Below are 22,955 nucleotides of genomic sequence, written 5' to 3'. Positions count from 1 at the left end.
CTTCCTTTTCTCACTGGGGATCTGGAGTGGAGAGTGCTGTATACAGCAGTCCCATGCAACAGAAGGTCAAGTAAGTACACTTGGTGCCAGGTCACATGTAGCTCCTGTGGTCTGTTTGCTGATTGTTTTCATTTGCAGCCCTTCTTCAGTTTTTTTTGCAGTTTGGCTGCACTACAGCCCCATGTTCCTGTGGGGACCCATGTAAGGATGGACAGCAAGTCAGAAGGCCATTAACAGGCCCAGGCAGTGATTCTCAGAGGGTTCATTATACCTGACTGTCTGCCCCTCTTTTGTACTTAGTCCATTTTTGTTCACCTTTTTCATGTGTTTTGGTTAATCATTTGTTTGTAATTTTGTTATGGTGCCCCATCAGGGGCTGTTTAACAAATTAGAAAGAAATTGTATTTTGACAGTACCTTTCATGCCTTTAAGATACTCCAGAATACTTTGTCGGTCATGTATTACTTCAGAATTATGATTTCTATCTTGTTGATTAACATGATTGCACAGCAGGCATAATTTGCTTTTGATGATATTTTTGTGCAGTGATGATCTTTGGCCAAGATATTTGGCATCTATTCTAATAATGCTATGTGACCTTTTAGAACATAGAACAGTATAGCACAGGAAAGGACCCTGTGGCCCAGTGTGTTGTGTCGAGCATGATGGCAAATTAAACTAATCCTTTCTGCTTGCCCTTCGTCCATTCCTTGCATAATCTTGTGCTTTTCTCAATAGTGATTCACTTTTGGAAGGAGCAGTGTGCAGGTCACATGCCATTGAAGGACGTTTCCTGCTGGTACGAGTGTCCCAGATGTGTTCAGGGCAGAGTTCAGAGTGTGGCAAGTCAAAGGGCCAGGTGCTGGTTGTGTTGTGACTTCCTTAGAAAGACTTCTCACCGCGGAAGGTGTCCCATTTTCGAAAGACAGTGAGTGCAGTTTGTGGTCACTCTGCCTCCACCACTACCCCTGGCAGCACATTCCAGACTCCTACCACTCTCTGTGTAAGAATAAACTTGTTCCTCACATCTCCTTTAAACTTTCCCTCTTACTTTAAATGCGTGCCTCCTAGTATTAAACATTTCAACTCTGGGGAAAAAGATCATGACTGTCAACCCTATCTATGCCTCTCATAATTTTATAGATGTATATCAAGTCTCCCCTCAGCGTCCACCACTTCAGAGAAAACAGCCCTAGTTTTTCTAGCCTCTCCTTATAGCTCATATCCTCTAATCCAGCCAGCATCCTGGTAAACGTCTTCTGCACCCTGTCCAAAGCCTCCACAGCCTTCCTGTAATGTTGCAACCAGAACTGAATGTAATAGTTTAAGTGTGGCCTAACCAAAGTCTTATAAGCTGCAACATAACATCCTGGCTCTTGTATTCAGTGCCTCGACCAATAAAGATGAGCATGCCTTACGCCTCCTTTACCATCCTATCTACTGTGTGGCAATTTCCAGGGAGCTATGGACTTGAACCCCAAGAACCGTCGATGCATCCGTGCTGTTCAGGGTCCTGCCATTGACTGTATACTTTTCCTTAACATTTGATCTCCCAAAATGCAGTATTGGAGGCGGTAATCAATATCTCAGCTCAACCTGTTGTGTGAACCGGTATACCTCTGGCAATGCTATGCTTTGTTCAGTACGCCATTCCAGTATCAACCTAAAATAGGTGGTGCAGTTTTGGAGGAAAGCTTGAATCCATGACCCTCTCATGCTGGGGCAAGATTGCTGCCACTTAACCAAGCAAGGTTGACCAATGTTTGTGTTTTGAAAATTGTGTCTAATGTTCAAACATCCATTAAGAATTTTGAAAGCAATCAGAGATATTTTAGGCTTCAGGAGATCCAGTTTTAAATGTAGTAAAGCAACTACAGTGTTGGAGAAAAGGCTGAAATGATGGTATTACTGGTTTTCACAAATGTTGGAGGGGAAAATTAATGTTTTGCATAAGGAATATAGGACAAACCATAAAATTCACAAAATTCATGCCAGGCCATAGTCCTTCAGGACAGTGGACATGTAATAAAATGTCCCTAAAATAGCAATGTTTTAGCTTTAACACTTTTAAAATGAGAAACTGAGATGCAGGATTCCTAAACCCATATAACTCGACTGATTCCTTTTCAGGGAAAACCAGGCAAGGGAATTAGTTTACCTTAAGTTAGGGTAAAATTTGAATTGTGACGTCCATAGCTAAATGATTGGACATGGTCTCCTAGATGATCAGGCCTTGAATGTTTGGAAGATTTTTCTTTATACCCTAGGTGCTTGGATGATCTGTTTAAGAACTTGGGGCTGGGCAAATTCTTTCAGCATTCTTCTGAACTTATTCCACTTACACTGATCACTGATTAGTGAGGGAATGAAGGGAACTTTTTAATATAATTCTAACAGACTTTGACCTGTTGTTAATTATATCTGAGGATGGATACAGGATGTACAAATAGTTAGATTCACACAGCCAAATGCACTTTAACAAAAATGTTTGAAATGATGGACAGGCATTTTTCATCTCCTGGGCATATAGAAAGTAGAAACATTCCTTTTGAAGTTGTCAATGTGAATGATGAAAATCACTGAATAGAAAATGGTGACATGATTGTGGAACTGTTTTGCAAGTCATAACAAAGTGTTTCGAGATGGTGACAAAAATGTGAGATGGAAGGTGCAACCATAGGCAAGCTCATGTTAGCCCAACCCCACTTTCCCTAGGATTAGTTCACAGCCTTGAAGCTTCTTTGCAGTATCTCAGTTTTGAGATGTACTCTGGTTGAAGTTGATGCGGAAGTCAGTAGCTACAGTAACTGCTGCTATTAAACTCTTTAAACGCTTGTTGATACCCAGTCAGGATTGTGGCCTGTTTATTCATAAATGATATGAAGCTGATCCTTTGGAGAATTTTTGTGCCAAGTTTGTATCCTGAAATCTTTTTGAAGGAAAGTTGACTTTGAGGAGCTCAATAGTAACATATCCAGTAAAGCTGAGAATCCTGGAACAATGCAGCAACTTGTAATTCTGTGGTACCTTTAACGTAGCAAAACGCCCGAAAGCACATCACAGCTGCAGTACTGAGCCACATGAGGAAATATTAGGGCAGAGGGCTAAAAACCTGGCCAGAGAGAAAAGAGGAAAACTGATTTGGCCAGTTGAAGATGCAAGGGCAGATGTCCTTGCTGCTACATGTCTGGGAGTGTAGTGCTGTAGTTTGAGATGTGACTGAGAATGATAATTAGCTTTTTGAAGATTGTGATTATACTAAGACAGCAGGAGTAAACGTGCAATGTGAAGTCATCAAACAGCCCATCTGTTAGAGCGACAGATGGAGATTCCATCGATTCTAATTCTGTTATCCAGCTCTGAATTTTTTTTAAACTAACAGGCATATGTGTAGTGTTTGTAATTTTGTAAACTAGTTTGGTGGCACTTGTAACACTTAATAACCTGGAGCCAAATTGTTTTGTCAAACCTTTAACTGAATATGATGGATATTTGGGATCACGTCCAATATTTAGAAAGGTAGGTAGATGCACATTCTTACAGACTGATATATGTGACTTCTTGAAATTCCTAAATTTCAGGATTAATTTTATCTATATGTCAGTCCTTAACAATATTGAGCACTTTCACAAATCACTGTTTACTGACCTGGTGCTCTCAATAACCTGCAATAATTTGGTTTCAGTTGTTCATCGTCATCTTTATTGTGTCTTTTATTCAATATGAAGCTTTAAGTCTGTTTGGTTTTGACAAATCTTTAAATTGTCTTCTGCATCACATAAACTTTAGAAAGTTAATCTATAGCATGACTTGATCCAGTGGCTCACTAAATTACAGCCAAGGAAAGCTGAAGGGTCTAGGCTCTATTTTTGGGCATCAGAAATGGTGATAATCTCCTGATCTTGGTATATGGAGGGGGAAAACTGCTCACGATGTGTGTTACGGTTACAACCTAGTGGTTCCTGATGTTTGGATGTTGAATGATTAAACAGTTGTGTTTATCTGTGATGATCTCCCCTGACCAGTTGAATAATCTGCTGACCTCCTCTGTCTATGCTTCCTTATAAAGAAGACCCATCTTGGGCAAAGAATACAGTGATTTTTCTATGCAATTTTTCAGTGAGACCATAAACTAATGCACTTTCTCTTTGCTCAGATCAACTTTAAAGATCTCATGGAATAACTCAAAGGAGAATAGAACCTTCCTGCAGTTCTAGCCAACATTCCTCATTCAACAAAAGCTCCCTAGTGCAAATTATCTGGTTATTAATTGTTTGTTGGTGGGATTTTGCTGTTGTGTTTCTCCAATTGCATTTCAGAAAGTAATTCACTCATTGTAAATTGCTTTGTGATCTTGCTGCAGGTACACAAGTTTTTTTTAAATATATAAGTTCATCCAGTGGGTAATGGGGATTTTGTAGTAAGCCTCCTGACCTGGGATACAGAGGAAGAAATGAGCTAGGATTCCCACTCCTGTCCTCTATCTCACGACCCCTGCTGCAAGTTTGTTTGCATGGTATTGTGGAGATGAAATAAAGCTTAGTTGTGTTAATTCTAATCTATCCACAATCTACTTATATTTACTGCCTGGACTAAATGTTGTCTCTCAGCCGCTGAGATACTATCGACTAATTGCAAAACACCATGATGTGAGTTATTACATACAACACCAGTTTAAGAAGACACATAATTCTATGAAGGGAAATGGTAAATTTCCACTGGCCTATCTGTTCTTGACATGCTGCAGTCCATCTGCTGTAAGTACACCCATATTGCTATTAGGTGGATAGTTCCAGAATTTGACAGTGATAGTAAAAAAATGCAGTATAACTCCGAGTCAGAATGATGTGTGGCTTGGAGCGGAACCTGAAGTGCTGATGTTTGCAAGCATCTGCTTTTGTGTTCTTCTAGGTAGCGGAGCTTAAGGGTTTGGAAAGTACTGTTGGGGAGCTTGAGCAAACTGCTGCAGTGCATCTTGTGGATGTTACAAACTACAATAACTACTCTGCACCAGTGGTGAGGGAAATTAAGGTATATGGCAGTGTATGGGATGCTGATTAAGATGGGCGCTTTGTCCTAGATGGTGTCAAATATTTTTGAATGTAGCTGGAATTGCACTTGTCAGGGCAAGTGAAGAGTATTTCATTGCATTTCTGACTTATGCTTTGTAAATGGTAGACAGGCTTTGGGAAGTCAAGAGATGAGTTCCTCACTGTCATACATCTGCTGCACTTGTCCTCCCTGTGGTAAAGCTGTTGGATTTGTAAGATGCTTTGGTGGGTTACTGCAATGCATCTTGCAGATGGTACACATTGTTTCTATTATGCATTGATAGTGAAGGGAGAGATTGTTGTTTGATGGACTGCCAATCAATGGGACGCTTTATCCTGGATGGTGTCGAGTTTCTTGAGTGTCTTTGGGGACAAGGAACAGGGGTTGGGAGGGGTTACTTGGTGCTGAATTCCCAGCCCTGTTCTTGTGGAACTGCTATTTACATCGTATTTACATCAACAAGGTTCAGTTTCTAGTCAGTGGTAAATGTAACGGGGAGGTGGTTAGATTCTTTATTGTTGGAGATGGTCATCGCCTGGCATTTGTGTGGTGTGAACATGTTTACTACTTGTGAATTATTAGTTGAAGTCTAACTCATCCAAAGCAAATTATTGCCTCGCTTTGCACATATTTGGGGTTCTAGTCTATTTTCTCAACTTGTTGGGAATGTTGCATTGATATATTTCTTGTACTCAGAACTGTTTTTACAATAGGACAATATTGTTTAAAAAAAATTGTTCAAGGGTTGCAAGGATCGTGGACTAGACCAGTATTTATTGCCCAGAGGGCAGTTAAGAGTCAGCCACATTGCTATGAGTCTGCACTCGTAGACCATACCACTTTAGGACGGATATTCCCTAAAGGGTAGTAATGGTCCAGATGAGTGTTTACAACACTTAACAATAGTCACATGGTGCTTTTTTAAGCTAGCTCCTTATTGATGGTCCCCTGAACATTATGCTGGGGTTCTGGATTGGTAGCTGAAAATGTGTTGCTGGAAAAACACAGCAGGTCAGGCAGCATCCAAGGAACAGGAGATTCGATGTTTCGAGCATAAGCCCTTCTTCAGAAGATTCGACGTTTCGGGCATAAGCCCTTCTTCAGCCCTGAAGAAGGGCTTATGCCCGAAACGTCGAATCTCCTGTTCCTTGGATGCTGCCTGACCTGCTGCGCTTTTCCAACAACACATTTTCAGCTCTGATCTCCAGCATCTGCAGTCCTCACTTTCTCCTCCAGTTCTGGATTGATAGTCCAGTGACATTCCCATGATAAAATCATAAATTTTAACTTTTTAAAGAAAGATATAATGGTATTAATTTACTGTTTCTCAGTTACTTATATTTACATTATTACATTTTAATTGCAGTGCCACAAGTTGCAACTAGAATGTTTATTTTCTTGCCTGCTTCCATCCCTGCCCTCTCTTTCCTGAAGATATGAAAAGATTGCTGTGGTTCAATTGGTAGAGGTCTCACTTTTAAAAGAGAAAGATTTGGGTTTACTCCAGATACCTGACCTGAGTCTCCAGGACTGTACTGAGGGATTGCGACATTGTTGGAAGAGATTGTCTTTTTAGCTACACTGTGAAATTCTACACTATCTGTCCCCTCTGGTAGGTGAATAAGATCCCATGTCATTTTTTACAGAACAGCAGGGTACTTGCTCCATTGTCATGACCAATATATATCCCTCAACAATACGGCTAAAACAGATTATCACTTTGTTTGTGGGAGCTGACTGTGCCCAAGTTGGCTGTCTTGTTTCCTACATTGTTTCCAACAGTGACTACATTTTAAAAGTACTTACTGCACTTTGAGGCACTCTGAGATAGTGAAATGCATGAGATAAACACAATTCCTTTGTTCTTTTCTCCTTCCTATCCATTTGTGCTCCCTTTCAATATAATTTCCTTCTGACTGCCAACTGAACTATTCCCTCCCTCTAGTGCTCATTACACAAAAATCCGAGCAATGATAACCAAAACCCCACAGGAGGCGTAAGCTATATCTGGCCGTCTGATTAGCAGGGTTGGATGAGGAGTGGAGGCTGCTGGGGAAGGACTGTGTTTGATATTTTTTTAAGAGAGGATCTGTCAGGAAGAGAACAATGTAAATGAAACAAATTTCAGAGCTTGAAGAACAGGCAATGAACTGGTGAATACATGTTGAGAAGCAGAGTGTGATTTTAAGAAGATGAAGAGATCACAGCTCCTTTATGGTCATGTCACCTATCATCATGCAGATAATCCAGAAGTTGGCATTCAGTAAAAGTATGAAAATATAATTTGAGCATTGAATGTAATTAAAATTTCTACTTTTTGAACCCGTGTGTGGGTTATATTTGAGTCTTGCAGTTTGGTTGAAATATTCAGCCTCCAACGTCTTCCTATAAATGACCTGCTGGTCTTTGGCACTAAAATGGTGAGTGTTGCAATTTGTAAAATTCTGGCTTGATTTGAAGTTGGTAGTGTAAGACCGTCAAATGTAATCAATTTGGTCTCATAGTTGCAATGAGGTGTGACCTTTCATACTAGTCTGCATTGTATCCTTCTGCATTATCTATAAGATTCTATATATTTTATTTCCCTTAATTATCATCTTACTGGCATTCTGCACCAATTGACCCACAGTAATGATTAGATTAGATTCCCTACAGTGTGGAAACAGGCCCTTCGGCCCAACGAGTCCACACCGACCCGCCGAAGCGCAACCCACCCAGACCCATTCCCCTACATTTATCCCTTCACCTAACACTTTAGCATGGCCAATTCACCTAACCTGCACATTTTTGGACTGTGGGAGGAAACCGGAGCACCCGGAGAAAACCCACGCAGACACGGGGAGAATGTACAAACTCCACGCAGTCAGTCGCCTGAGGCAGAATTGAACCCAGGCCTCTAGCGCTGCAAGGCAGCAGTGCTAACCACATAATAATATGTTGAAGAGTGTGGTGCTGGAAAAGCACAGTCAGTCAGTAAGCTTTTCCAGCACCACACTCTCAACTCTGATCTCCAGCATCTGCAGTCTTCACTTTCTTCACAGTAATAATATATCTTGTACTGTCATTCTTTGGGCATCTGGTAAAGACCACACCAGAAGAATGCCATTATTTTCAGAGGCTTGCTCCTCCCTCCCCCACCTCCAAGGAAAGGTTTGAAAATCATTGTAATTCAAAGAAGGAAGGGGGTCTTTTTTCAAAAATGCATGGAATGAATTTGAATTTAAATAAATGCATAAAATTTAATAAGAGCAATGGAGTGAAGGCTTCCTGTACTTCGTGCAAGAAGGATGACAACAACCTGAAGGATCAAATCCTTGTTTTGTACTTTCGCAGTCTTTGCTGCCACAAGCTCTGTCTTTCAGTTGAGACCTTAAGGAGAGGATTTTTACCTACTCATGGAAACATTAACCACTGTAGAGTTGCTGTTTTGGAAGGATGAGGCCAGTTTGGTTGAAGTCCCTACTTTATCTGAAGCACTCATGATTTGTTGCGTATTCCTTCTTTGATAACCAGATCTTATGACCTTTCTTTTTCATTTTTTTAATAGACTTTAAAAAGGAAAGAGAAGGAATATGAGCACGAAATGGAGCGCCTTGCAAGAGAGAAAATTGCCACCCAGCAACGTTTAGCAGATTTGAAGAATGAACTGAGCCAATGGATGGACATTCTTGAAGTGGATCGCATTCTTCGCCAAACCGTACAACCAGAGGATGACCAAGCTTCTACCTCAACCGCATCCGGTAAGAGAAGGAACCTTGAAAATAATATTGGGAGTAGGTTATTCGACATGATCATGGCCAATTATCCTACTTATTACCCTGATCCCACTTACACCCCCATACCCTTTGATCCCTACAGCCTTCAGAACTGTATCTAACAATACAGCACTGGGGGTGGCTATTTGGTCTATCGAGTCTGTGCTGAATTTGCAAAACTGTTAAAAGAAATTTTACTTCCTGTCCAGGTAACTTGACTGAGTAATGTGATTGTGTTCATTTAGTTACCACATTAACTATTGAGGAACCTAAAAACATACACGAAAATGTCACATGTTTGGAATTTGGGGAGGACATTTTCCACACAGTGTACTGGACAGCAGTGCAACTAAATCTCTTTTGCTAGCTTCATTGAATAGATGCTGCCATCAATGCTGCAACATGTTTCACTCTGGTGTGATAGGAAGCATCTACTGGGCTGGATGTAATTTGTAAACAGAATGTTGGTTTAGATGGAACTGCAGCTTTGGAAGGTGCAGTTTTCCAAATGTACTTCCCATTTGTAGGAACCAAGTATTTACCTTATAACAGTAGCCATGCTGGTAATGAGAGTCAATTTTGTAGTAGTTAGGAACTTCCTCACAGGAAATAGAAAACTTCTTCGTGTGCAATGTGGAAAGTGAAATAATCATTATGTAGAACCTACAGTGTAGAGCAAGCCATTTATAGAAACACGGGAACTGAGAGCAGGAATTGGCCATTCAGCCCTGTGAGCTTGCTCTGCCATTTAATATAATCATGGCTCACTCCTATGTCAATGCTATATTCCCACTTTCATTCCACACCCCTTCATGCTTTAATATCTGAAAAAGTTATCAATCTCTCTCTTGAATATACCCAATGACCCAGCTTCCATAGCTCATCTGATCTGTGGAGGATTTAATAGTTCATACCAATCTGCTCCCACCCTACTTTATTGACCCCGCTTGGTATATTTCCTAACCTTGAAATGGCCTTCCCTTTTCCTTGGTAAGGAACAACCCTGAATCCCATTTTGACTGATGTCCCGCAGTTGAACAGACCACAAAGAGACCAAATGGAAAGTGTAGGAACAAGTTTGTTGACAGACATGGCCGAAGTGGAGATGAGTCACCGGCAGCTCTTGTGGATGGCTGGGGGACAGAGACCTGTTTTGTATCTTACATTTGTGACCTCTTGATGAGGATCCAAAGATTATTTGATTTGAAATAAAACCCTGGGGCAGACATTGACACAGTGGTGTTGGGGGGAGTGGGGGTGTGGGGGAGAGAGGAGAACAGAGGAGTAGAATGGAAGAGGTGGCAGGGAGTGATAAACTGCTGCGATTCAGTAAATATAGCACAGCTGGATTGCTCCCTTTTTAATGGCATGTTGTGCCTTTTGTGGAGATTGTCATGACAACCAGCTTGGATGAATTGGAAACAGTAGAAGATTTGTAAATGAGTTTTCTGAAAGGTTATTAATATGTTGTGGTGCAATTGTGCAACTCTTTCCTTGCAGGTTGAAAGATGAAAAGCATGGCTCAGATTTACTTATGCATTGCCCATTATGTTACATCAACTAATTGTGCTCTATCTGTCTGTTTTCACTGGAGTGTCTCACTATTATTCATTAGAAAATCTTGAGAGTTAATTATTATTCCTCAAGCTTGCTTTCATACTTAATGATTCAGTAATCGTACAGTGGATTTTTAAAATCCATTTCTCGTCTCCTTGAATGTTCCAACTTGGTTTGATGGGACCCAGTTAGTAACCATAAGATATATCATATAGAATCATAGAATGGCTTCCTTCTTTGTTGTATTATTTGGCTCACTGTGCATATCCTGATTCTCTAGTAGAGTTTTGCAGTTAGTCCACTCTCCCGCTTACTTCAGTAGGGCTTCCTGTTCCACTGTTTATCCAAACTTGGTTCTAGATCATAACAATTCAATGTAAAAATGCCAATCACTTTAACTCCTGCTCCCTGTCTATTTTATAACTGGGAAACATAATTTTTTAAATTCAGTATATAAATCAATCATGATTTGAATAAATATCCCTTTAATCTCCTGAAGTGAGAGCAACAAGGAGCCCTAGTGAAACTGGAGTCAGTAGGAATCTGGGGGGAAATCTCTCCGCCGGTTGGAGCCATACTTGGGGAAAAGGAAGATGAATGTGCTTTTTCGAGGTCAATCATGTCAGCTCCAGGCCATCCCTGCAGGAGTTTTTCAGGGTAGTGGCCAAGGCCCACCCTTCAGCTGCCTCATCAATGCCCTTCCCTCCATCATAAGGTCAAAAATGGCAATGTGCAAGCATCTGCCAAAAATATTCAGCATCATTCGCACTTCCTTAGGTACTGAAGCAGTCCATGTTCAAATGCTACAAAACCTGAACAGTATCCACATGTGGGCTGACAAGTGGCAAGTACATCTCTATGACTCAGTCGCTCCATAACATGCAGACCACGCAAGTGCCAGGCAATGCCATCCCCAACAGGAGAGAATCTAACTTCCTCCCCTTGACCTTCAATTGAATCCCTCACTATCAACATCTTGGGTGTTATCATTGGCAATAAACTGAATAGGGCTCACCATATAAATGCAATGGCTACTAGGTTAGAAAAATACTGCAGTGAGTAACTCACCTCCTGACTCCCCAGTGTCTGTCCACCATCAACGAGACACAGGTCAGGAGTGTGATGGAATGCTTCCCCACTTGCCTGGATAAGTGCAATTCCAATAATACTCAAGAAGCTTGACAACATCCAAGATAAAATGAACTGCTTGATTGGCATCTCTTCCCAAAGAGTCACTCCCTCCAATACTGACACTTGGTAGTAGCAGTGTAAACAATACAGCAGATGCACTGCAGAAATTTTACCAAGTCTCCTGAAACAGCACCTTCCAAACCCACAACCACTACCGTCTGGAAAAACGAAGGCAGCAAACAAATAGGAATACCATCCCTTGCAAGTTTCCCTCAGGTCACTCATGATCCTGATTTAGAATTCTGATGCCTTTTTTCCAGTGTCACTGGATCAATATCCAGTCAGCAACACCCATATATCATGAATGAATTAAAAATGCCTCTCTGGTCTCAGGAAAATAGTCCCTGCTTCTTCAGTTCCTCCGCATAACTGAAATCTCACAATTTAGCCACTTTTGGTCCTGGGGCAGAATTGAAAACTAGATTAGGATATTTCCCAGAGGTGGATCTCTGCTACCTTTTACATCCCCACTCAAATAGCAGTCAGATGTGTGATCAGTCACTCTACTCAGTTGGCATCCTGTCTTTGCAAAACCTTAGTTAGAGAGATGCTCCTGAATGTGATCCAGAAATCCATTGCATCTAATGGATGCATCTAGGGGATGTAATAGGATTGTTGAGGGCAATGGTGCACTGTGGTATGGCACAAGCTAGTGAGACTCATCTTGTGCTTCTAGACTCTCACCTGAAGACCCAGCCAAAGTCAAGTGCACTCCAGTAATGTTCAAAACCTTCAGGACAGGATGCTTGTAAATATGAGTAGTTATTAGAAGAAAAGAACTTTACATTTGATGACAATAACCATTTAGCTCTCTTTTTCTTTGTCTATTCATTTCAGAGGGTGAAGACAATATCGATGATGATATTGACGATATGAGACCCATAAACTCGCTATTACAAACGCCTCACTGCTCACATCAGGACTTGCTTAAAGCTGTATCCTCTCCTATTGCTCACCAGTCATCGTTCCTGCCTCCACATTTGGCTGTCCAGCAGAAGCTGCCTCAAACCCAGGCACAAGTGCAAATCCAGCCCCAGGCTTTAGCTCCATCACAGACTGTAATGCCAGCTCAGACTCACATTGTGACGGCATCAACGCTACAACCAACTGTTATTGCCCATGCTGCACCTGCTTCCCATGCGTCTGTGATTCACACAGCTGTCAATCATGTTATCCAAGCTTCTCAAGCGAAACACATTGCTCACATTGCACCTGCGACCTCCAGCTCTGTCCAGCTGACCACTGCTGCTCAACCTATTGGCCACATCACTGTGCACCCAGCCACCTTAAGCCATATGGCTCACCTTGGTCAACAGCTGCCCACTATCTATCCACAGCCAATGACAGTGAACCAGCCAGTCGTGAGTCACCTCACTCACGCCATCACCCACCAGCAAGTAAACGGCACCGCGCCTGTTGGCCAGCAGGCCGTTGTGACAAAGCAAGCTATGGGTCCTCAAGTAGTGCACCAGCAGATAGTGGGCCAAACAGTCCTGAACCCTGTCACGATGGTGACCATGCCATCGTTTCCTGTGAGCACTTTGAAGCTGGCGTAAACTTGGCCAACGTAGAACCCTGAGCGATTTAAAAGACTCTTTCCCTTGGTTCTCCAATACATTCCCAGCAACAAATTACAGGCAAGGGAAAGAAAGGCGACTTCAGAAGACAAAGATTTTGGAAAAAAACTATACGTCATGCTCCCAAGTTGGCAGTGGGAAAGGAATGGACATTGCAGAACATAAATTAATCAGAGCAACGTGGAATGACAACTGCCCTTAGTGACCTTTTGTGTGTGCGTGTGTGTGTGTGTGTATGTATGTGTGTGTGTGTGTGTGTGTGTGTGTGTTTTGTAATTGGTGAATTTAAAAAGATGTTAGCAAGGCTTTTATTTTGTTTCCTCCCCTCCCCTGCCCCTTCATGTTGTATTGTTCCAGGAAACAGTTGCTGGACAGATGTCACCATGATCGGACAGAGGGGTCTAAAAAGCAAAAACATGAAATCTTGCAAACGAATGCCTTAGTGAAGTTGAGCTTCACTAGATGATGTTGATATACTGAGTTAAATTAACAAAGATAAGACATTTGTCAAGCCTTTGAATATACCTGTGTGTATGTGAGTTGAAACACAGTGGTCTGCTGGACCAGGCCTGGACATATTGCAGGAGGCCCAAGACAGAGCCAATGTGTCTGTCCCCAGCTTTTTGAATTCTTGTTTTTAAAGTTGCTTAGTCAAGACCAGTAAGGGTTTAAAATAAACTAGTTGTTGTGGTGTTTAATTTAAATGCACCCTTTGGAAAGGTCATTAATTGGCTGCTGTAACAAAAGACCTACATACGTTCTCGCAATCTGTAAGAAGTCCTGGCTATGGTGAATAGTTGTTGTTAGGTGGTAGAAGGGGAAGGGAGGAGAGAAGTTAATGACGTGCTGCAGTCCTGTTTGTAGCTGTGTCCAATGGACTGAGTGGCTTTCTAAGTTTAAAGTGAATTTAAGTGTATGAATTGTCTAAGACTGACATCATTACTGTGTGTGCTATAAAGACAGTGTCTGTCATATGGGGACCATTTTTTTAAAAATAGATTTTTTTGCAATAAAATTTTCTGCTTTCTTTGATTTAGGCTCAGAACGGGTCTGATTGGTAAACTATATAAATGGATCTGATTTATAAACCAAATTGGTTATGCTGAGGTGCTTCCCTCACCAGATGGCTTCTTTGGACGATTCTACCTTGAAGAAGTCCCTATGTTTAAGTATCTTGGGGTGTATACTTTGTATGTATTGTTAAATAAATGTTCTTCCAGGTTCCTGGAGAGGTTTATTATTAAGTTTACTCAAACAACAAAGTAGAACCCCTCCTCCCATTTCTTTTCTATAAAATACAGAGATATCTCAGGTATCTTCAGTGTGGTTCCAATCATGAGCTTCTCATTTTTTTTTAATCATGTAACTACTTGAAAATGTTGTGCTTCACAGTAACCTGGTCTAAAAATGCAAAGTAGAAGTGTCAGATCAGAACTTGTTTCCATAAACATTCTCTGAGCAAATTGAATCATGGACTCATTGTCTGTCCGGGTGCTGATTTCAGTGTAAACTCTTGTCATGGGATCATAATATTGCTAAGGAACATTCAAGTGGAAGGTTCAGAACCATGAACACGTGGACACCCTGCTCAGTTTCTTGAATGCCAACTCTACCCAGTTACTGCTGTTCAGTTTTTTTTCCATAAGTTGAGTGTTTTGCACAGATGCTTCCATTTTATTTGTAATTACAGAGTTTGCTGCAGTGAGCCACTGACCAGCTCAAAATGTTAAGTCAGAGTGGAGTTTCTAATTTATGGTGAAGGATATTATTAAGTCATGTTGCTTCACAATTCCACTGTTTGCTTGTATGAAATAGCAATTTTTAAAATTAAATGTGTGTACTTTTTTTTAAATTCCAGGGTACCTCTATTCCCATTATTACCACTGGTGAAAATAGGTTCTCAGAACTTTTTTAATAGCTTATACCCTGATTCATAGCTTACTGGTATATGGCGACATAGTGATGCAGCAACGGGTTCAAATGAAGTTACGTGCCAGGGAGAAAAACAGTAGTTTATTTGTTTTCTCTGGACCTTGGTCTGTGGCAGTACATTACAATTGAAGCATTATCTTCCTATATCACCCCGTTAAATACTTTTTTCTGCTTGTTTATGTGTACAGAACTTTAAATAATGTGACATGCCCCTGACTGTTCTGCCCAACATCAGCAGTCAGTTCTTGCATCTCCTTTCTATTTTTGTCTGTGTAATTCTCCTTTTCAGTTCTTCCCCAAACCTCAATACATGGTACCTGTGATTGACAATTCAACTGTGAAGGAATCACAGCCCAGTCTAAATCTTCCTTCAGCTTAATGAATACGTTTTTTTTTCAGAGTTTCAGGACTACAATTTTTATTTTTCTCTTTTCAGTCTCCCTAATCTGGGTTTAAACCTGGGGAGTTTCCATAGTGTGACAGCTCTGAATTATATCAGGGATTGCACTTAACCCACTAAACATGCTGTGGAGTTAGCTATAGGTATTTTTTTTAAATCAACGTTTAAGTGCTGCAGTTAAGGCACAGACACAAGTTTCTCCATCTTTTCAATTATGCAATTACAAACTATCACACTTTCTATGTTGTGATGAGTGAATGTCACTGAGTATTTGACTCTGAGTCATAGGCAGGGACTTGAGGCTGAGGTTGTATTGCAGGATTCATCTGCTATTATCAGTGTTTGATCATTTGCAATTGGGCTACTGCTTTCTAAATATTTGCATAACAAAATATGGAGATATTCTGAACTGAAGACACCATTGTCTTATTTGACCTATAGCCCTCAAGATTTTACTTCTGGCTAACGATGAAGGAAACAGTCTGGTAAACTAAACAGTAACGGAATAATCATTTTTGACTGTTTAATACAAGGATTTATTAGATGTGAAGCTTGTAGGTGAATCTAAAGTGAGCTCTGTTTCAGTTTATTTATCCTTTTATCAAAATGGAATCTCTTGGTGTTTTCCACATTCACGTGTCCCATGCCTAAGCTTTTGATACTTGGGTAAGTTGTGAAAGTTGTATAAACTATATTGTATGTCCATATTGTCATTTTTGGAAGGCATTTGTGTGGTGAGCTCTATATAAATCTGCCAGGCATTGAAGATTAACCCTTCAGGAGTTGACATTCATCACTATTTTCAGGGATATTAATAATAACAACCCACCTTCCTGTTTACTGTTCAAAAATATCTGAGCAGAAAAAATAGATTTCAGCCATAGCAGCATTGGGCAGGTGGAAAATAACCTCCCGCCATCCAGATACTTCTTCTGTAGAGTCCATGTTAGTGTTTGAGCATAGTGTTTGACAACTCTGATGTCTCCATGGTTGATCAATTTGCTGACACTTGCTGGCTAGATTTTCACGTGAAGGAGGGTGGCTTGACAAAGGTACTGCGGGGCTCTCGATCCACCTGCCACACCTTTTGACAGAGGAGATCATAACTGGAGGGGGAGGGGGGTTGAATTTAATTCAACCAAATGCACTGAGTGGAAGCATTAAAAATTCTGTTGGCTGGTGGTGCAACAAAGTTGTAATCAGCCAGTGAAGATTTCCACAGCTTGATATTTTAATTTAAGTGACAAATACTTTATTCACAAATGCAACTATGATCTCTGAATGCTTTATTACTTAAAAAAAAAGAACCTCCTTTCAACCTTGTGCTTGAGGGACAAATGGAAAATTTTGAATCTGAGATTTGTATTGTCCTGATATCATTAGTTTATTATTTCATTGGAGTTTAATTCTGTTGTAGAGGTTTAATTTGAAAGGAGAGATTAATCTTGTTAATCCATTAAACAAGTGTTGTGAGAAGATTGTTTAAAAGCAGCTATCCCCTGAAAGGTTTTGAGAACAGGGCTGCAGATAAAAAATATGTAATTAAGTTTAAAATGAGCTTTGTTTCCGTTTATTTGTCATTTTATCAAAGTTTGACCTCTTGGTGCTTTCCTAACCATGTGCCCTGTGCCTAAACTCTTCCTATTTGGCTAAGTGGTTTACATCCCTTTGTCGCAAAAGAGAATGCACTTAATATCTGGCAACCAAGAAACACTAGCTGCTTCTATTTTGCACTAAGAACCGTATTGGTGACACCAGCTCCTAATCTAACGCTCTCGCACAGTGCCTGGCTGAAACCCGAAAGTTAAACTTGCTGGAATTTATGAAGGATGTCAGCCAGGAGAACTTTATTTTTGAAATCACGCTGCAGCCAGCTATGATTAGGAGCCCCTGTAGCTAGGGCAGGTCTCACATTGTACAGAAGCAGCATCTACCTGTGGTGGGTTCCTCTGTAACTTGATTCACAGCCTATTGAGCATGGGTGATTGGGGTTTTGTGCACATCAGATACCAGGCTAACCAAAAAAAGAAATGACTGGGTCTATATCTGAAATGAAAGAAAGCAGAACAATTTCCCCCCATTAGAGAGACATTACTTTTTATTATTAATGTTTATAGTGAATTACTTCACTGTGCAACAGCTTTTGTTTAAAATATTGAGGGGAAAAAAGTTTTTAAAAAATCTTTTCTGTAAAGATTTTTGAAGTGTTTGAATGGACCAGGTGTGTGAAAAATAACAGTGGATTTTTGTATATAATGTATTTTTACTATCTAGCTGTAATATAATGGCTTTCATTCAAAACATTCAGTATCAATGTGTATAATATTCTCATACCCATCTATCAAGCAAGATGCACTTGCCTCAGATACTATAAAAATAAAGATACACCTGCACTGACCATCCATCTGCTTGTTTGCTTTAATCCTGTTGTGTATGGTTGTATCTTTGTACAAGATTGGGCATTTGTCATTTTCTTCCACCTTCCCTGTTTGTTCAATACTGTCTCATCATTGCTAGTGCACTAACATATTGGTTATGGTGAAATGGAGAGGAGGGTTGCTCTAGTCGCTAAGTATGGTTATGTTGTAAATAAACTCACGGAGGTTTGTGTGTTTAGAGCTCTACAAGATCTTCCAGAGGAAAGCTTCACAAAAGTGTTTGTAGCAGCACCAACTTGCATTTGTATAGCACCTTCAACACAGTGAAACATCCGAAGTGCATCACAGAAGCATTATTGAAAAACATTTGAAAACAGGCTACCTAAGGGTGATATTAGTGGCATTCCATTTAATATTTAGTCACTGTGTACAGAGTGGTTCATTTTAGTGTGCAGTCCCCTTACATTTTTTGTTTTGCTCAACCAGGTACTTGTTTGTTCTGGATTAAGTCTTAGTTGGTACCTGTCAAGCTGTGGGGCAATTGTGTACCTGTACAGCTTAACAGCAACATGGGACAAAGGGGCCAAGAAGAAAGTTCTATGGAGCATCATAGAAGAAGGAAAGATAAAGATGTTTAGGGAGGAAATTCCCAGAGTTCCCTGCACATTTGCTGGATACATGCAGACTTAATGATGTAGTGTACTCTGTGGATCCTGATAAACTTTGTATGTCAGGGGCAAAAAAACCCCAGAAATTGCTGAAGAAACTCAGCAACTCGGCTAGCATCTGCGGGAAGAAAGCAGAGTTAACATTTTGAGTCTGGTGACTGTTTGTCAGAACAGGGATGTCTCTATGTCAGGGGTACTGATTGGGGTGTTGTCATGGGATTCACACTGCCTGGTCATCCTATTCATTGACCCTGATCAATACAAAGCTTCTGCATTCACTTCAGGGGTATTCTGAATTATCCTTCAGGTGTGTACAGGTTTCTGTGCTACAATATCTGCCTCACTATAAAAAGCACCTGTGGTGCCGTGGTAGGGTCTCATCTTTGAGCCCAAAGGGTTCAAATCCCACCTGGTCCAAAGTTGTGCCATAATGTATCTGAGTAGGTTGTTTAAAAACGTATCTATCTGCTCCACTGTGTAAGGGGTTCTGGTGACATAGTGGTAGAGTCCCTATCTCTGGATTAGGGGGCTGGGTTCAATTCCTACCTGTTCCTGCAGTATGTTGTCATATATCTAGAATTCCACAGAGTAACCAGAATACATGTCTGTTTATTTATGTATTGTTTACTCGACACAGCATTGGCAATTCCCTTTTTTTAACTCTTGATTTAAATCTTGACCGTTGGGTGAGAAGAGAGCTTTTCATCTTTTGTTGGCTTGTAAACCTAGGTATAAGAAGACAAGCCATGTGCTGGCCACCTGTATAAATGCTATTTAATTGAAGCATATTGTTGGGAGAAGAATCATTATACTGATCCTATCACAAAGTTTAAAGGTTTGTCTCTATCTGATAACTCAGCTTTGTTTCTCTAGAGCATCAGGCTAGAATGGGCCTTTCAGCTTTTAAGTGAGACTTGAGTTATGCTGAAAGGTCAAACTTGCCTATTGTCCTCTCGTGCAGTTGGATGCCATCAACACTCAAGTGTCTGCAGTTACATGTGAACAATCACTGCAGGAATGATGTCTCAGGAAGGATTTAGCTCCTTGACAAATGGTTTTGGAGTGGGACGGAATTTAGAAACTATCAAAGGCAATTTTATCGTAAACTGTTACCCTGGAAAGTTATTGTAGTCAGGAGAAAGTGAGAACTGCAGATGCTGGTGCAAGTTATTGTAATCAGTTGAGATGCAGTTCTGACATTCATTTCTGAGTTTATCATCTGAATGTTGCTTGTTCCACAACCGCTGTTGACCACACATTAATGCCGGGGGGACCATTTGCGATTGATTGCTATGGGCTAGCCTTTATAAATGTTGCTGGTCTGTTGAGTTTGTTTCTTCTGAATGTAGCCAACAATCATGACAAAATTCAAGAACTGGGAGGAAAAATTTGAAAAGGCCTTATATTTCCAGTTGAACATTGTTAAATTGAATTCCTTCAGACCGCATTCTGTAATGAAGCTGGCATTTAAATTATGATTTCATTGGTCATGATTGCATTGAGATAATTCTAAAGCCATGAAAAGTTTTCCAAATACAAGAGTTTCTTTCACTTTCTGACAGTTCATGTTAAACTAAAGTGATGTAAGTTGAATGTTTAACTAAAATCAAACAGGGAGAAGGCTTTACTCACTAGGGCTCTTCTATACTTATCCAGGATGTCTCCAGGTTTTTAATCAGTTTGATGGGTAGATCACTTTCCCTGAAACCATTACCTTTTTAATGAAAATAAAAATCTCAGTAACATTGTTCATAATTTTATTAGAAGACTGTTATACCCTGAGTCATATCTGTGATGGAAGGTATGGGTTCAATGTTCAGTCATGAGCACATAACCCACCCTCTAGCAATGAGCTAGCCATGTCCAATCACCATAATATTACCACATCATAGGGCTGCTCTGTCACTAGAAGAGAGAGAGAGACAACTGGTTGTGATTTAACCTGAGGGCCACCACACCTCAGGCAAAGAGAGAGGTCAAGAAGGAGAGTCCTTCATGGTAACCTCAGCGGGTGTGGGAATTGAACCCATGCTATCAGCATCAAACTGCTTTGGAAACCAACCATCCAGCCAACTAAGCTAAACTGACCCCCAGCAACAAGTTAACAACTTGTTACTTGCACTAAGAAGCTGTCAGCGGTGCTATATCTTGGGGGAGATATTCCTTGTTTAGCCATCTTAAGTGGATACAAAACGTTCCATGTAAGTCCACTGAAAGAGGAAGGGAGAGCCCATTGTCATGGTCCAACAATCATTCTTCAACCCACATGATTAAAGTAGAGTATTGGCTCATTAATCTTGATGTTGTCTATAGGACCTTGTTGCACGCAACTTTGTCACATTCTCCTCTCTCACAAGTGACTGTACTTCAAAACATAATTGATTATGGCTATGCAAAGATCACAAAGTTGCTGATTAAAGTTTATTTCTTCTTCTTCCTCCCCTTCTCTCTTTCTTGCACTCTCTCTGCCGCTCCACCTGTCCTGCCACCAGTGCATTTGAACATGTGGCCATCAGGTTCCAGTTCTGCTTCTCTCCTTGCCAGGTCTTCACGAGCTGATGCAAGCCCTGCAGAGGGCAGTCAGAGCCATGATGCCTCTGTAATTCTGATTTGGAGATGCCGGTGTTGGACTGGGGTGTACAAAGTTAAAAAAAAATCACCTGATGAAGGAGCTCCGAAAGCTAGTGTGCTTCCAACTAAACCTGTTGGACTATAACCTGGTGTTGTGTGATTTTTAACTCTGTAATTCTGATCTGTGATTATGTTAGGGGTTTTGACCTTGGGGCCTTTATGCCACTGATGCCTCCGACCATGTCATCCATTACTTTATCTAATGTCTTATTTTTATTTTGACTCTTTGTCTTTGTATCTGACTTTGGATAAGGATCAACAGACAATAAAAATACAGCACTACACAGCTCAGCTGGGCAATTGCAAGCCTGTGAACGTTCATGACTGGAATCACTAAACAGTGATCAGTAGTAGGATCCCTTATCTTATCATTCCCGTTGGTGAATTGATAAAATTGCAAGCCTCAATCCCATGTATGTCAATTTGATTTTCTCAGTCTAAGACGAACAAATTTGTGTTTCCCAGTACAAATATTGTATCAGCACCAGCATTATAATGGAAACATTAAGGTGGGTCTGAAGAAACTTTGTCTTCAGGGGCCTGAGGCTCCTAATAATTTGCATATTTTCAAAATTCAATCTAAACAAATAATAAATGTAAGTGCCAATAATTGTTTTCCATGGTTGCTATACAAAAAAATAACATTTTATGCTTGGTCAGTTGCAGAATCACAAGAATTGTTACAGTGCCGAAGGAGACCATTTGGCCCATTATACTAGTGTTGCTTCTCAAATGACCATCCCGTGACCTTGCACACTGTTCCTTTTCAAAAAGCTGCCTAGTTCCCCTTGGAATGCTTCACTCAATGCTTCACCACACTCTCAGGCAATGCATTCTCAATTTTAACCACGTTTATTGCATAAAACCTGCGGCCTCTCACTCTTGATCCTTTCAGGAGTGGGAGTAGTTTCTCCTCATCCACTGTTTTCCTTTTTCGCATTCTTGTGTAAAACTATCCCCTCGATTGGAAAAACCACGCTAGAGCTGCTGGGAAAGATCTAAACATCAGGATTGATGTCGAGCAAGATTACTTTTGTGCTGTAACCATGTCGCTATTAATATGAGGTGTATTTGCCCTTCCTTTGTCTATTTGTATAGGAGCCAGGTGTGTAGAACACAGCAGGCCCCTGCCATGCTAATTTGTTTAGTCTGTTTTATTTAGCATTATGAGAACAAAGGATTGGATCTTGACAACATTGGAAGTTTTAATCAGTGCAGCCCTGCAAGGTCCCCCACCTGCAGGAAATCCATTAGCATTTCCACACACACACACAACAGTCTGAGAAGTACTCCCCTTCTCTGTCACAACAAAGTAAAAGGTTTTGAACTAGAGCCACGAGGTATATCCATACTGTCCAAACAGGAAGCTGTCCTTTTTGAGCTTGTGCAGTGCTGTTTAAAGCAAATTAGAGTGTAATTTGTACCAAATGGGGTTTTCGATAAGAACGTGCCATATTTCAAGCACCTTAATTCACAGTTCATTTCCTTTTTTTTGTCTTCCTTTAATCATTTCACGGAATATTGGACTCGCAGGTTATTTATTTAATATAAAGTGAGGATGGCAGCTGCTGGAGAGTCAGGGTTGTAAAGTGTGGTGCTGGAAAAAGTACAGCCAGTCAGGCAACCTCCGAAGAGCAGGAGTCAACGTTTTGGGCATAAGCCCTTCATCAGGACTAAGGAGGAGGAGGAGGAGGTGGGGGGGGGGGGGCTGATAAATAAATAGGGGAGTCGGTGGGTGGTGGGGAGGTAGATGGGGTGGTGATAGGTGGATGCAGGTGAAATTAAAGTTTGGAGATTATAAGTGCCTCTTTACC

At 40.7% G+C, this 22,955-nt stretch overlaps 1 protein-coding gene across 3 annotated transcripts in view; it reads left to right on the top strand.

Annotated features, from left to right (window-relative positions):
* Positions 1-17,856, top strand: part of mnta (MAX network transcriptional repressor a) — a 148,359-nt gene extending 130,503 nt beyond the window's left edge. For all 3 annotated transcript variants that reach the window (XM_060848215.1, XM_060848216.1, XM_060848214.1), the window contains exons 5-6: positions 8,600-8,792; positions 12,393-17,856. In XM_060848215.1, coding sequence (XP_060704198.1) covers positions 8,600-8,792; positions 12,393-13,111 — 912 coding nt within the window. In that variant the 3' untranslated portion in view covers positions 13,112-17,856. The remainder of the gene's footprint in view (positions 1-8,599; positions 8,793-12,392) is intronic.
* The last annotated feature ends 5,099 nt before the right edge of the window (positions 17,857-22,955 follow it).

The sequence above is a fragment of the Hemiscyllium ocellatum genome, chromosome 31 (genome assembly GCF_020745735.1).
Source record: "Hemiscyllium ocellatum isolate sHemOce1 chromosome 31, sHemOce1.pat.X.cur, whole genome shotgun sequence".
In the NCBI taxonomy this organism is placed as follows: Eukaryota; Metazoa; Chordata; class Chondrichthyes; order Orectolobiformes; family Hemiscylliidae; genus Hemiscyllium; species Hemiscyllium ocellatum.
This window is presented reverse-complemented; position numbering and strand designations above follow the sequence as displayed.